Source organism: Saccostrea echinata, unplaced genomic scaffold (genome assembly GCF_033153115.1).
Source record: "Saccostrea echinata isolate AGI-Se365-2 ecotype Australia unplaced genomic scaffold, CSIRO_AGI_Sech_v1 ptg000029l, whole genome shotgun sequence".
NCBI lineage: Eukaryota > Metazoa > Mollusca > Bivalvia > Ostreida > Ostreidae > Saccostrea > Saccostrea echinata.
The window spans coordinates 17,398,563-17,412,175 of NW_026889778.1; the positions used below are offsets into that span (position 1 = coordinate 17,398,563).

The window sequence follows — 13,613 nt, forward strand, 5'->3', positions numbered from 1 at the left end:
TCCATTTTAAAACACGAGAAATGTTTAGTTTAGGATTCTTTTTTGGAACATAACTAGACACAGGCTAACAATATAAAATAATAATTGAACTGTTTTTTTTTTTTTTTAAATCAATAGAAATTTATTAACTTTAAAATTTAATAATAAAGATGCATATAAGGAGTATATTTTGATGCATATGACTGAATCAATTCTGTACAATGCATTAAATTAAAAAAAAGCTCTCAAATATTGAGAAAAAATATACCCATGACAGTATTTTCTACTCCTTCAAAATGCTTGCCTTTTTATGGCAATGTATATCTGTATATGTGTTATCATTAGCCTCTTGTAAAGCGCAATTCATTTATTGAGTTAAGCATCAATTTAAACCTGAGCTAAATATGTTTCAAAAATCATGTCGAAATTAATTTGCCATTAAGTCCTTGACAATATGTTTGAAAAAATATTCTTTCAGAAAACGAAGAGATAAACAACACAGACAAAATATAACATTTTCCAGATCTTTTTAATGTACGAATTTACGTGATAGTATTTCGCAATTCGTTTCCATTTTTTAAGTTTGAATTTTAGACACTCGTTTTCCTGATTTTCATGTCTGCAAACTTCAAGGAATAATTATATCCTTTCCAGTCGAGCCAGTTTACACCATTAGCAAATGATGTATGATTTCCTTTCAAGTAGAGACCGTTAAGGTTAGATTGATGACAAGTTTTGTACCACCAGCCCCCTTTAAATCTTTTTGCACAAGTTTTCTCATTATCCCGATCCTTTGAGACAAATGCGACATTATTATGGTAAGACAACGAGTCGCCTAAAGAAAACAAAAAAAAAACAACAAAAAAACAAAAAAAAAACATTGTTGAGATTAGAAACATTAACATGTAATCAGACAAGAATAAATTTAAAATAATTAGGCAATTTTAGAGACCTACCAGCGTCTCCACTGTAGCCTGAGACGGTCAAAAGATATCCCGATTTCTCATTTCCAACAATGAAGGTATTGTAGATTGCGTGTCGAAAATTTCCGGAAAAATCCTTCATGTCAATTCGTAAAGTGTATTTTCCAGATTCTGTCATAGTGTGGATTTTGTCATTTCCTGTTAAAATATGTTTTGATGAGTAGGAAATAATATTTCTTTGCATCAAGAGAAAGAAAACTGTACACCCTTCAGCCAAAAATCCAGTATATATGATAAGTATGCATATAAACCACAAAGAAGATACCTTGTACTTCGCTTTAACATGTATATACTATGCGATTGAAAGAAAAACTTTGAAAATTTTCTGTTAAAATTAATTGAGTGGTTAAAAAATATTGGTAAAACTATAATATTTTAAATTTGATTTTACCCATTTAATGTAATTTCATATGAAAAAAGACGAATCTCGGTAACGGTTCTTTTAAAAATGCCCCAATAATGTTTTGTAACAAATTGTCTCCAAATACTAAGCATATACTACCATTGCTTGAATATTATTGACATCTTCATCTTCTTGAAATTATTTCTTTCACATTAAAAAATCATTTTAATTTGTGGTTGTTATTTGAAAGTAAGAAATGTTAATCAAGTGAAAATGGAGAATTATCTTTCCAGCGAAAAGTATTTCTTTGATTTGAAAAATTAGTCCATTTAAAAAAGAAACTAATTACAGACTGAAACCACTAGTACTTTACCTAGCCAAAACTCATTTGACAAGTTTCCGAATCCACTTTTGTAGTCTTTCCAGGTTCTGAAGAAATCTTCAGATCCATCCTGTCTCCTTTGTATAACCTTGAGTAAAAATAGAAGTGAAAGTTTCTTCTATTTTGATCCACTTATGTTCCAATCACCACTATTTTTTTGGTTTGTTGCTGACTGTTTATGCAAGCGTATTATAGGATTGATCAATAGCGTAGACAGAAAGGAGAGTCATCTATGAGTTTGAAAAACCCGATATTGCCGTACAGTGTAAATGAATTCTTTCTTATCTCCCAAACAATACAAAGATGCTGACAGAGAAGCAACAGTTTTCAACAAACATTTCAGTCCAAGGAAAAATATATTTACGCTTTGGATTAGACCGACACATATTTTTCTTTTAGAATTAAAAATGCTTAAGATGGATCCTCCACAAGAAAAAAATCTTTCTTAAAAAACCAAAATTTTTGAATCTCTGAAACATTTGTATTGTACATGTATGTGGGTCAGAGTTGAATTATCATCTAACTTCAGTCTTGGATTCTTATCAATGACATGTACTTTTTATGGAAAGAACCAGAAGGAATTAAAAATCACTTAAACAAGTATCTTGCTATCCAGTTACACTGTAAGTTTTGGAGAGGAAAAATAAAATCATACAGCAGACTTCTCGTCGATATAGTATTATATCATTTTTCTTAAATTGTTATTATTATAAGTATTGAATATTTTTGACAAACTATTATTTTTGATGGATGAGTTACTCATTCAAAAAATAATCCAGAGTGATTGAAATAGTATAATGCATGAAACCTATTGTGTAAAGTATATGATAGAATTTAACCCAGTTAAGTATCATGCAACAAATTTATAAATCATAGTTAGTAGGAAAATGCGCTAGTTGTCAATTTGAATTCGATTTAATGTGTTTCTTACCGTCCATCCGCCACCGTCTGTCTCCTGATCACAGTAAACCTGGAATCTAGATCCTTCCTTTGGGTAAATTGTGTATACCTTACTTTCTCTATTACCAGTCAGTAAAATGTCATAACAGTCCCTTGGATGAAATGTACTACATATGTCTGTACAATAAAAAACATTAAACTAGTCAAAGTATTGTTTGTTTATGAAAAAAATCTTAAAACTATATAAAACACATAGTTACACCCTCACACACACACACACAACCAAAAACATAGACATGTTGTATTGTTTGTTTGACTTATAAAACAAAATTTAAAACTGTTGGGTAATTCTTTCCGATGAGTTATCCTTCAGGGTTTCTTTTTTAAAACAAAAAATAGTTAATAGACTAAAAGGTAGCAACTGTTTTCTTACCAAGCCCTCGGTACTCTGAAGTGAAAGTTACGGGTCTTTGATGACCTTAAAAACAGAGACCTCGTGTCAAGGCAGGCTTGTCACGATAAAAATCTATCACTGCTCAATGGCTCAGAATATTAAACCCTTCACCTGTACATGGTGGCGTCTATTTATGAGCAAGAAATTGTCGAACGGGACGTAAAGCAACACACATCAATCAATTTAGATCAGATATGAGATGTGAGAGTAAAATAAAGGTATCGCTTTGATAACATGCCTTCAAATATCACAATTTCTTTGAATTTGGAATTTATACGTAAAATATTTTATTTATGCAAAATATTGACGTGGTAAATGATGTGCCTGAAATTTGCGTATGGTTTGTTTTGTATTTCATGTGAGATTAATACGCATTCAGAACTAAATTCAATTTTTTGCAAATCGTAGATATAGATTTATTGTTACCTCTTCCACAACTTTGTTGTAAACTATCCAATTTCATCTTAATTTCTCTGATATCTTCTTTTGTTGCCAACTCTGGTTTTTGGTTTCCCCCCGTTGTCATAATTCTAATTTTGTTGCAGTTAGCTTCCTGTTGCTTAGCAAGTTGTGTAGCAAGGTTAAGAAGTGTACGAGAAGAATCCATTTCCGTTGCACATTGATCTGTTAGTTCAGGTATACTTGCAATTGTGGCCGGTACCAAGAACAGTACAAACAGAACGATGTTCATTTTAATACTGATCTTCTGTTGTAATCTAGTGCAAAATTTAAATTCAAAACAGTATGTAGAATTCATCTCAGTTCATGAAATACCTAAAAATATATAATAAATAGATTATACAAGGTGTTTCATACTATCTGCGCCGATTATAATTGCCTGTAAAATGTTTAATCTTAATCAAATTAAAATATATATATATATTATTCTCAAGACGAAAAGAAATATTATATCTTCCAAAAATCAGGATGATGCCATCTTTGACATCATAAATACACACTACAATGTCGTTGTCTCTGTTTAAATATCAAAGTTGAAGTCGAAGTTGTGTGGCCATACAATTATTGACATTCACCAGTAAAGTTTCATCACGACAATACATAAAAATATCAGTATCAGAAAAAAAAAATCATTACAATTCAATTAGTATATCGTGAAAACAAGAGATAAAAGAATATTTTCCTGTGGTGATCAGAATTTCAAAACATGTTAAACTATTTTGTTTAGAAAAAGCGCGTTATTCAGCACGTATAATGCAAAAATGAACTTTTCTAAAGATAGCTTTTTGAAAGAAATTATAAATGTATATACAAGAAAGAAAGTGTTGAAAACATATTAACTAGCTTAGCAAAACCTTTTAGATAAATTAGTCTTATGTATTTCTATACCAGTGTAACTTCTCTGAACTACCTAGATATGACGTCATAATGGCATATGACGTCAAGTCACTGCAAATTTGAGCAGACATAACGGGGAAAGTGTCATAACTTCTACATTCCTTTCACATCACATGTAGAATTTTTTTTTTACGTTGATGTTTAATTCATGTGTCTGGATTGTTGTTTTAAGGCTGTTGTGATGGTGAATATTTGCAGTATAATATCGTTATTCCTTTTTCTTGTCTAACATGTACGTATTCAAACAATTACAAAAAATGTGAAACGCTCCCCCTTACGCGTCTGTAGACAGAGTGAGAATGTATAAATCGTGTATATATTAGACTGGCACAAGTGAATAACAAGGATAAATTAAAGATATTCTATGTGAATCTACTAGAGAAATATGTCCTCTAACTGAATTTTGCTGGGGGATTGTATGTAATTTATCCCATTTTGTATAAATTGCGATGAAGAGTGGAAAATGACCCCTTGTATGTGGGTAAGTTGAATTTATCGTGAAATATTTTCTCAAGAAATAAAATTCAGACTTGCCCCCAGCACTTTATACAGTGGCTGCAACGTTATTGTTGACAAACCAATCGCGTAGAATTGTTCGTGTAACTTGCGTGATCGTTCGTGTAACGTGCGAGATCGTGCGTGTATCAGACTCAATCGTTTGCGGTTTTAAGCGTGCGTGATCATGCCTTAAGAAACGTGTAAATTTCGTTTTGTTAGTTTTTATCGGAATGTTATTTGTTATAAAAGCACTTCGCTTGTCTGGGTTTTTTTTTCTATCCAAATAAAATAAATGAAGCGCGATTTACATAATTGAGAGCAGAACGAACTAATTATCGCTTGGAAATAAACAATATAGCAAGTCGTACAATATTGTGTTCTCGTCAAATAGCGTGATTTTTTGTGATAAACCGTACTTAGATGTTTAAGGATTTTCCTCTGATGTTAATTATGTTTACTGCTAATTATGGTCAAGATATTTTTAAAAACAATAGATCAAAAAAAGATATTTTTACAAATTAATAAATAAACAATTCTCAATGCTTACATGATATTTAGTCAGCGAATGTACATGTGCAAGATATGATTGTCGGTGTTTCGTTTATCAGTGTTTATTCTGGGGCTTACTTTTAATTATTTTTATATTTTCTGCAAATAAATGATTTGTAAAATAATTGTTGATCTTAAAGATTGACAAATGGAAACTTGGATATAGCTTATAATTTAATTCATTTTCATGCCATTTTTCTCCCAAACTTATCCCTTTCTGCATATTATGAAATCCAATTAAATCAAAACTCACTGTCCACCTACATGTACATCTTACATCATAAAATCAGTTTTCTTAAGTCGGAGAATTACGTAAATAATTATTTGTAATCCAAAATAATTAATAAGTCTTATATGTATTTAGTTCCAGAAATATTCATTTCTACTTCTTTTTTTTCATTTTTCAAAGTCGATGAAATAATATCAATAATTATTTGAAATCTAAAATAAATATTAAGCCTTATTTCGTTTTGAAAATATCCATTCCTAAAGAATTTGAACTATTTTGCGTGAAGAATCGTGCGTTTGCGTTAGCAATCTTGTAAGATCGTGTAACGTGTAGAATCGTGTGCATGAAGGATCGTATCAGATTTTATCGTGCGTTAATCGTGCGGAATCGTTCGTGTTACGTGATCGTTCGTGTAAGTTGTCAACAATAACGTTGCAGCCACTGTATATACCCAAGAATACGTTTAATTGATTTATGTAACAAGTCGTTCACAATTATTTTGTTTTTCACTTGTGCCGATGCGATTTTTGTGCAACATTAAGAAAATTTATAAGTGTCCGTCACGTGATCAACACAGTCATGTGACATCACAGAAATGCTTTTTTTATAATACCTTGTTCAACTCTTACAACTAAACGGTGTATGTATACAAAGAGTACAAATTGAAATCAAAACATAGCTCAAAATAAAATAGTATATATCTAATGCATATTATGCCTTCGGACAGCCTTAACATAGCTGCGTAAGATATATATTAAATTGGTGGAGTGAAAATGCACTCTAGAATGAATTCAAATCTTCGATTTGGAGATACAATTTTACATTCAAATCAAATAATCCTAAACTTTATAGAATGAAAAAAATGAAGAAAACGAACAGTGATTGGTTTAACAAAACACCTACAATCAACACAGATCTGTAAGCAGGGCATAAAACACAGTGTCTAGCTAGGAGGAGTAAGTATCCCTTGAAAACAGGTCACATTCGCAGTGGTCACTATGTATTGATCAAGTAATTGGAATATAAAGTAGTCAAATTTAATATAAAAACAAAGATCTAATAAATCGTAATAAAACACGTCGGCCAATATACGACTCAATGATAGAAATAATTACTAACATGGTTATTATAACGACTATTGAATTCACGAAATGCTAACTTTCAACGAGGTTGTTGAAATCCCCTTAACATCAACTTATCTTTCAACAGGCTGCCTCGGTTTAAAAATTGATTGAAATCACAGCACGAATCTGAGTGAATAAGTTGGTAGAAATAATCATCATATACTACATAAATAAGGAAAGTTGATAATAAAGAAACTAAAGTTCTCTTGTTTTTCATGCAGTTTAGTTGTTGGTTGACCCTAATTGTCTATAGTCAGTAAAACATTTAAATATGAAACAGACGTAGCATATTTTCTGCTGTCGTTACTTTCACGTTCCCTGGAATACATCGATTAAACATATGATTTGAAGTAAATATTGTTAATTTAAAAAAAAATCGTCTATATTTTGGAATGTCGAGTTGAAGGCCATAGGAAGCGTTCAATTCTTCTCACGCACAAGTACAAGTACGTGTTCGAATAAATTTTGCTTCATAGAAATATAAAAACAGGTTGGCTAATAAATGTGCCAAGCCAATGCACATGGGAATTACAAAGTTTGTTCTTGGTTTCCAAAGACTACATATATATTATCAAAGAGAAACTCCAGCATCCACTTAATAACAACCACAGAGTATTGTGTGTACATGTAGAATCAAATTGATTTTTCTAGCAAGTTCATTTTTTATGAAAAATCAAAAGATATAGGCCTGTTTTTATGGACTTTTTTTAAATGATGCATGAATGGCGGTCATACATTGCAGACCTCAAGAATTTAAAAAAATAGCGAATTATGATTATTTTTATCAATTTTATATCAATTTAACACTGGTGTTTTTTTTTTTTTTCTTTTATGATTTTTAGCATTGATTCCGAATAAAATATATTTGTAGTGAAAAAAAAATGAACATCGTGCATTTAAAGTTATTTTAAAAGAGATATGAAAAATCGAATCATGCAATTCTTGTATTTTTTTTCTTCTCATTGTTATGTTTTTAATCATGTATCTGTTGGTTTTTATTTTCAATTATATAGGTAGTTTAATACCAGATTCTAAATATTATAGGTGAAAAATAAATTTATTGAAATTTGATAAAGATCTACCTAATCATGTATATTCAGAAATTGAAAGTACAATCTTTGATTTTATTTTGATATTATTATCATATTTCAAAAATATTTGGACTTGCAACGATGTTTTCTTTCTGGAATGAAAAAGTGTTATTTTCCTCAAAAAGGCATCTCTTTGTAAACCTGATTGAGATCTAGCATGACCTGAATACTTTCAATGTTCAGCAAAATAAGCTTTAAAAATGTATGAAAGGTATCAACTAACAATATTATGGGATACTTGGAGGAATAAAATCAACACAGAAATAAGGAAATAACTACTTACCTTTCTTTAGTAAAGCTTGTAAGCTGTAGTAGTTACACTCACCTAAAATCAAAGAGGAACGATAGTTTTATTCTTCCTTAGCCCCAACAATCGTGATGTTGTTAGTCTGAAATTTGCAACATGTTGGTGTCACAGATTGTTTATGTCCTTTCTATGACTGCAACCCAGGGCCTCTAGCAGATCGTGCCAGAACTCTTACCACTGAACTGTTTAAACCAGATATTGACTGATATTTACACAGCAATCAATCTGGTGACATGATATATTTCCCTTCTATGAAGAAATTCAAGATGCAGCGACTATTGAGCTAATGACTAACTCATATTCACAAACAGGTGTGCATAGAGGATAAATTTTTATTCATACGGATGTTAAAAATGAATTTGAGATTGCTGTTTAAAACTATCCTTCATATCCGATTACATTAAGCAAACTATGTAATTTAAATATGACATTTTAGCATATCTTGAAACATGTGAATGTGAAAAATTTAACCAAGGCTACCCTAACAAAAAATACTATAGTTAACTATAGTTTACTATAGTTAACTATAGCTAACTTTAGTGATAACTTTGAAATTTTGAAAACTTTGATTTACTATAGTGATAACTTTGACACGTTGATTAACTATAGTGATAACTTTGACACTTTGATTTACTAAAGTGATCACTATGAAAACTTTGATTTACTGTGGTGAAAACTTTGATTTACCATAGTAATAACTATGACACTACAGTGTTCACTTTGAAAACTTTAATTTACCATAATGATCACTATGACACTATACTAATTACTTTGAAAACTTTGATTTACTATAGTGATAACTTTGACACTTCGATTTACTATAGTTAACTATTGTTCACTATAGTAAACTATAGTTAACTATAGTAAACTATAGTTAACTATAGTAAACTTTAGTTAACTATAGTATTTCTTTTTTGTTAGGGTTAATTTAACACTGAAGATTTTGTTTACATTTGTACAAGAGTAGGATGAAAATTTCATGAAGTAGCAAGAAAAATAAATTGTTTCTATTAATATTATTACTAAGGCTTATACATGTATCATGATCTTGGAACTGCGAATCAATAATCAACACGATGTTAAATGATGAAGACAAATATACAATAATTTATTTAGAAACAAAGACTTATATTGATATTGGTATAAAATGAAGACAATTGAATGCTACATGAGAAATGAGCAATTGAAAATTATATTTTATTTGCCCGATCATGACAAGGACCACGCGGTTGGTATGATCGGTGAATAGGGGATGCTTACTCCTCCATGGCACTGTTACCACTTCTGATGTTTTAAGACGTCCGTGTTTTCTCTGCTCTAAATTCCTATTGTATTAATGGCCTTGATTACATTTTGTTATCTTCAAAACATATTGCAAAGATTGATTGTATCTTAAATATATTCTGCAGCCTTCAGAATATAGGTGCCCTCCCTAAGGATAAAAAGTAAATGTGAAAGACACAAATAAGAACTCATACCAAATATTAGACGTCGGTATTCTTCCTGCATGATGGATATGTGAAGGTTGCATTGATTTATCAGCTTATACTCATTTTCTCTCGATTTAGTTATAAGTATTAAGAGAGCATGTCAGTAAGCATTGAGCTTTCTATGGAAAGTCAAAAATATGATTTTTTTTTTTTTAAAATAGTGTGTATGGATTATTTCTGTCACAAATAACATGAAAAATACAAAATTAATGATTTCAACCATAATCACTGAGTCGTATCCAAGGAGAAACATTTCCTTAGTTACCAGAACAATCTTTCACATTCAAAACAGGCAAATACTGACATAATTAAATGTATTTTTCACACAAATGTTCTCAAAAGATGGTTTAAAACTACCCATTTTTTAAAAATGACTAAATTGATAGTTCTACTTTGCCTGATTAAATTGGATCAAGTTCTTCTGTTATGTTGCTATGGCAATGGGAAAAAGAGACAAGTTTAGCATTGAAAAAATAGCTGAATTTAAGACATTTTTAAAAGGCATTTGACAAAAATCCGTACAACTGCTTGTAAATTCTATAATGAAATTTTGTAACTGTTTGAGTATACAAAAAAATTAAAAAATAAAATTTGGTAGACTTTCAAAAACATTGTTGCCATGGAGATTCAAAAATATGCAAATCTGGGCATTTTTAGATGATTTCCTGTTAACAATTCAGATTACTAGAAGTAATCTGTCCTTTCAGAAACAAGATATCCTTATTCCACATGGGTGCAGTTGTAACAGGAAATGAGTCATGCACTACTATGACCTTCTCCTCACTTTGACCTTTGACCCCAAAGTCAAATTATTCTGTATTATATATTCTACGTCTAATAATTTCTTATCTAAATCTACATGGTTCTTGATATTTTGAACCTTGCTCCAAATATTTCATACATTGATGCACAGTGTACATACTGTTAGACAATTCAAGAAGATAAATTTATGCTCTACTGTTGACCTTGACCCCAATGGCAAGGTCAGTTAATTAATTGAGGTCAAAGTTAAAAATTTTATCTGTTATGACCTGTTCTTTAAATACATGTATTTGAAACATGTGCAAAGTAATGCATCATGAACAACCTTCAGTCAACACTAAATAATGATGCTTCAACATCAATAGAGATTAAAATGACCTTGATGTTCCCTAAAACGTTCCTCCACTGCACTATGTAAAATTTTAGCCCCAACCATACCTAGAGGTTGACAATCTGAGGGAAAAAACTAAAATCTAAATAACTTGGGAATCTTTGCAAATTATTTAATATGATTTAGTTTGGTCTTGCCTATTCTTGAAAAGAATATCTGAAAATGTGTACATGTATTCTCATTTAGTCTCCATTTTAGCCTCATCTTAGCCCCTGGGACCACAATTAGTACACAATGACATCTGCATTACCCGAGAATTCCTTGCATAATATGACCAATCCTGGCTTCGCTGTTTTTATTTTTTTCTGTATACTTTGATTCCCTGTTGTGGTTTCACCATATATCATATATATCACCATATTTGATATATCAGGAAGCTTTCACATCATCTTTTTCTTAAGATTTATGCAAATATAAATGACCCCACCCTATTTTTGGCTTTCCCTGATTATCTCCTCTTGGGAAGGAGCTCGGCCACTTATTTGAACGAACTTGAAATATGCCCCTTTACTGAAGGATATTCAGTGTCCAGCATGGTCCAATGGTATTTTCAGTAAATTTAAAGATGAAAATGCAGAAGTGTTTAAGATGATGAAAACAACAAAACAAATTTTTTAACAGAAAAGCCCATTAAGTACAGCTATGGTTAATGCCCCTTTAAAAATTTCTCCTTCAGTAGTTCCATAAATACACTACTGAAAGCAATTACAGGAGAAATCCAATGAAAAATCTATTTTATTTCCCCCTCTGCTTATATCATTCAATCTCTTAATTCACATCAGATTGAACTAAAGTAAATGTTTATTTAGACTAAAAATGATTCAACAAAAATTAATTTGACCACATTCATTAAAAACATCCTTAGAGTTCAGCCTAACCCCTCCCCCCCCCCCCCCCTTTGTTTTTTTTTTTTAAATAAATTAAATGAAAAAAATATAATTTGACCCTTTTGTAAAATCGTCAATTTTCTTTTTAAGGAGGAGGTTTCTTTAAAGTACATGAATGATGCTTCAACCTTTGACAACTAGTCCTTAAGAAAATAAATAAAATCAGAATGTTCTTCCAAGTCCCCAGTTTTAACTTGGAAAATCTTTAGAACCAAAAATAGAAATTTAGTGGCTACTTATTCTTGCAAGTCCCATTTACTAATAGCTCAAAAACACAAAAGGAATTTTCATAATTTTTCAAGTCATTATATTAGATCATTTAATATTCAGTTTATACACACATGAGGCTCAAAAACAATACAAAAAGTCCAAGCAAGTCCAAGTTTTGCCTGTGATTTAATTGGGCACATACATGTATTAACTGTCTATATCATCCAAAAAAATACATAACATATGCAAACCTCCATTCCTTCAGATTCAGTTCTGGGGATTACCGGTATGTGGTTATTAGACAGATATCTGATTTGGAACATGGTAACACAAGATAAAACTTTAATAATGGTTCCAGTCAAGATATATTTCCTCCAGTGGCTTCTTTAAAGGATCAGGGTGTCATCTTCAACTATCTATAAAAGCTGTAAAAATAACAAAAGTTTATGTATTAATACTACTGAATAAGTGATACAGTAGTAGATTAACACACTTGTACATCCTATCTTCTGTAAAGGTTGCATTTAGAGTAGATTAGCACACATGTACATCCTATCTTCTGTAAAGGTTGCATTAATGATATATGCATGTATATTCCACCATGCTAGTCAATGTTAATAATTACATGTAGCATGAAATTATTGAACCAGTTACATACATGTATATGCAAACAAGGAAACAATTCAGATATATGAACAAGCTGCAAAATATATATAGGAGTTCTGGATTCTGGAGTGGGGGTGGGGTGGGGTCAATTTTCATAGACAAACATCACTTAATTCCTCCTTCATATGTATGACTCTTTTGACCAAATAATGAGGTCTGGTTTCCTGAAGATGGAGGGGTGATATGATAATTTTATTGATTACTTTATTATATACATTTTATAAACTTGGGAATTGTACCCAATAATTCATATATATTTTTTTTTTCAATTCATAAGTTTTATTCACACTTTTACATAATTATATTAACACTCAGACATATTGATTTATAAACTACCTACACATTTTCAATCATACTTCCTTTCATATAGATTAAACAGAATCCATTGTTTTCTGTAGAATAATTAACTTTTCATTGTGTCAAGTTATATTTTTATTTCATCCAAAACTTAAAGGTAAATAAATTCGATGCTATTTTTCAACATTGAATTGGTGTCAGTACCATTCCCAATCCATTTTGGCAATTGGTAGGAAAAAAAACTGATTTGATATGTTTGTTGCATTGATTGTATGGAAGATGCAGGAGAAAAAAATAAAATGTGAACAAAGTTTTAGTTTTAATGTGAAATAATATAAACTCTGATTTATAAAAGAGGAAGGGGGTGAGTTAGAATGACTTTTTTGTGTGGTTAGGGACTTTAGTCTTACCTGCAGTGTGACCCTATGACCTCTTTAAATACACTGTTTATATTCACAAACATCATAGACATATCTCTAATTATTTTAAATATCATTATAGAATTTATCTATCCTTAGTTGCATTAAGTGTAATCTAACAACTGCAGAATTAAACATTAGTGGTCATATAACAGGTTGCTCACAAGCTGTAGGTACGTTGCATCACTTAGTCTTATGCAGTCAGTGTTTGTATCACATCATGGGAAAGAGAAATGAATCTGTGAGTACCTTCCTAATCTTTAATTTTGCTTTAAAAAGATAAACTTATCAAAAGT

The 13,613-nt window shown here is 30.7% G+C and overlaps 1 protein-coding gene across 1 annotated transcript; it reads right to left on the reverse strand.

The window, feature by feature from the left end:
- Nucleotides 1-503: 503 nt before the first annotated feature.
- LOC133195038 (ryncolin-4-like) lies at nt 504-3,648 on the reverse strand. The gene is made up of 5 exons (XM_061330924.1): nt 3,468-3,648; nt 2,619-2,764; nt 1,679-1,775; nt 936-1,100; nt 504-814 (listed from the first exon to the last, which is right to left on the reverse strand). The coding sequence occupies exons 1-5, from the start codon at nt 3,646-3,648 to the stop codon at nt 570-572; spliced, it is 834 nt and encodes a 277-aa protein (XP_061186908.1). The 3' UTR covers nt 504-569.
- Between the last annotated feature and the right edge of the window lie 9,965 nt (nt 3,649-13,613).

Coding starts and splice junctions, on each gene's coding strand:
- LOC133195038 (XM_061330924.1), bottom strand. CDS start 3,648: ATGGATTCTTCTCGTACACTTCTTAACCTTGCTACACAACTTGCTAAG. Junction 1,101..1,678: donor GTCAAATGAGTTTTGGCTAG/GTAAAGTACTAG, acceptor ATATTTTAACAG/GAAATGACAAAATCCACACT. Junction 815..935: donor AGGCTACAGTGGAGACGCTG/GTAGGTCTCTAA, acceptor TGTTTTCTTTAG/GCGACTCGTTGTCTTACCAT.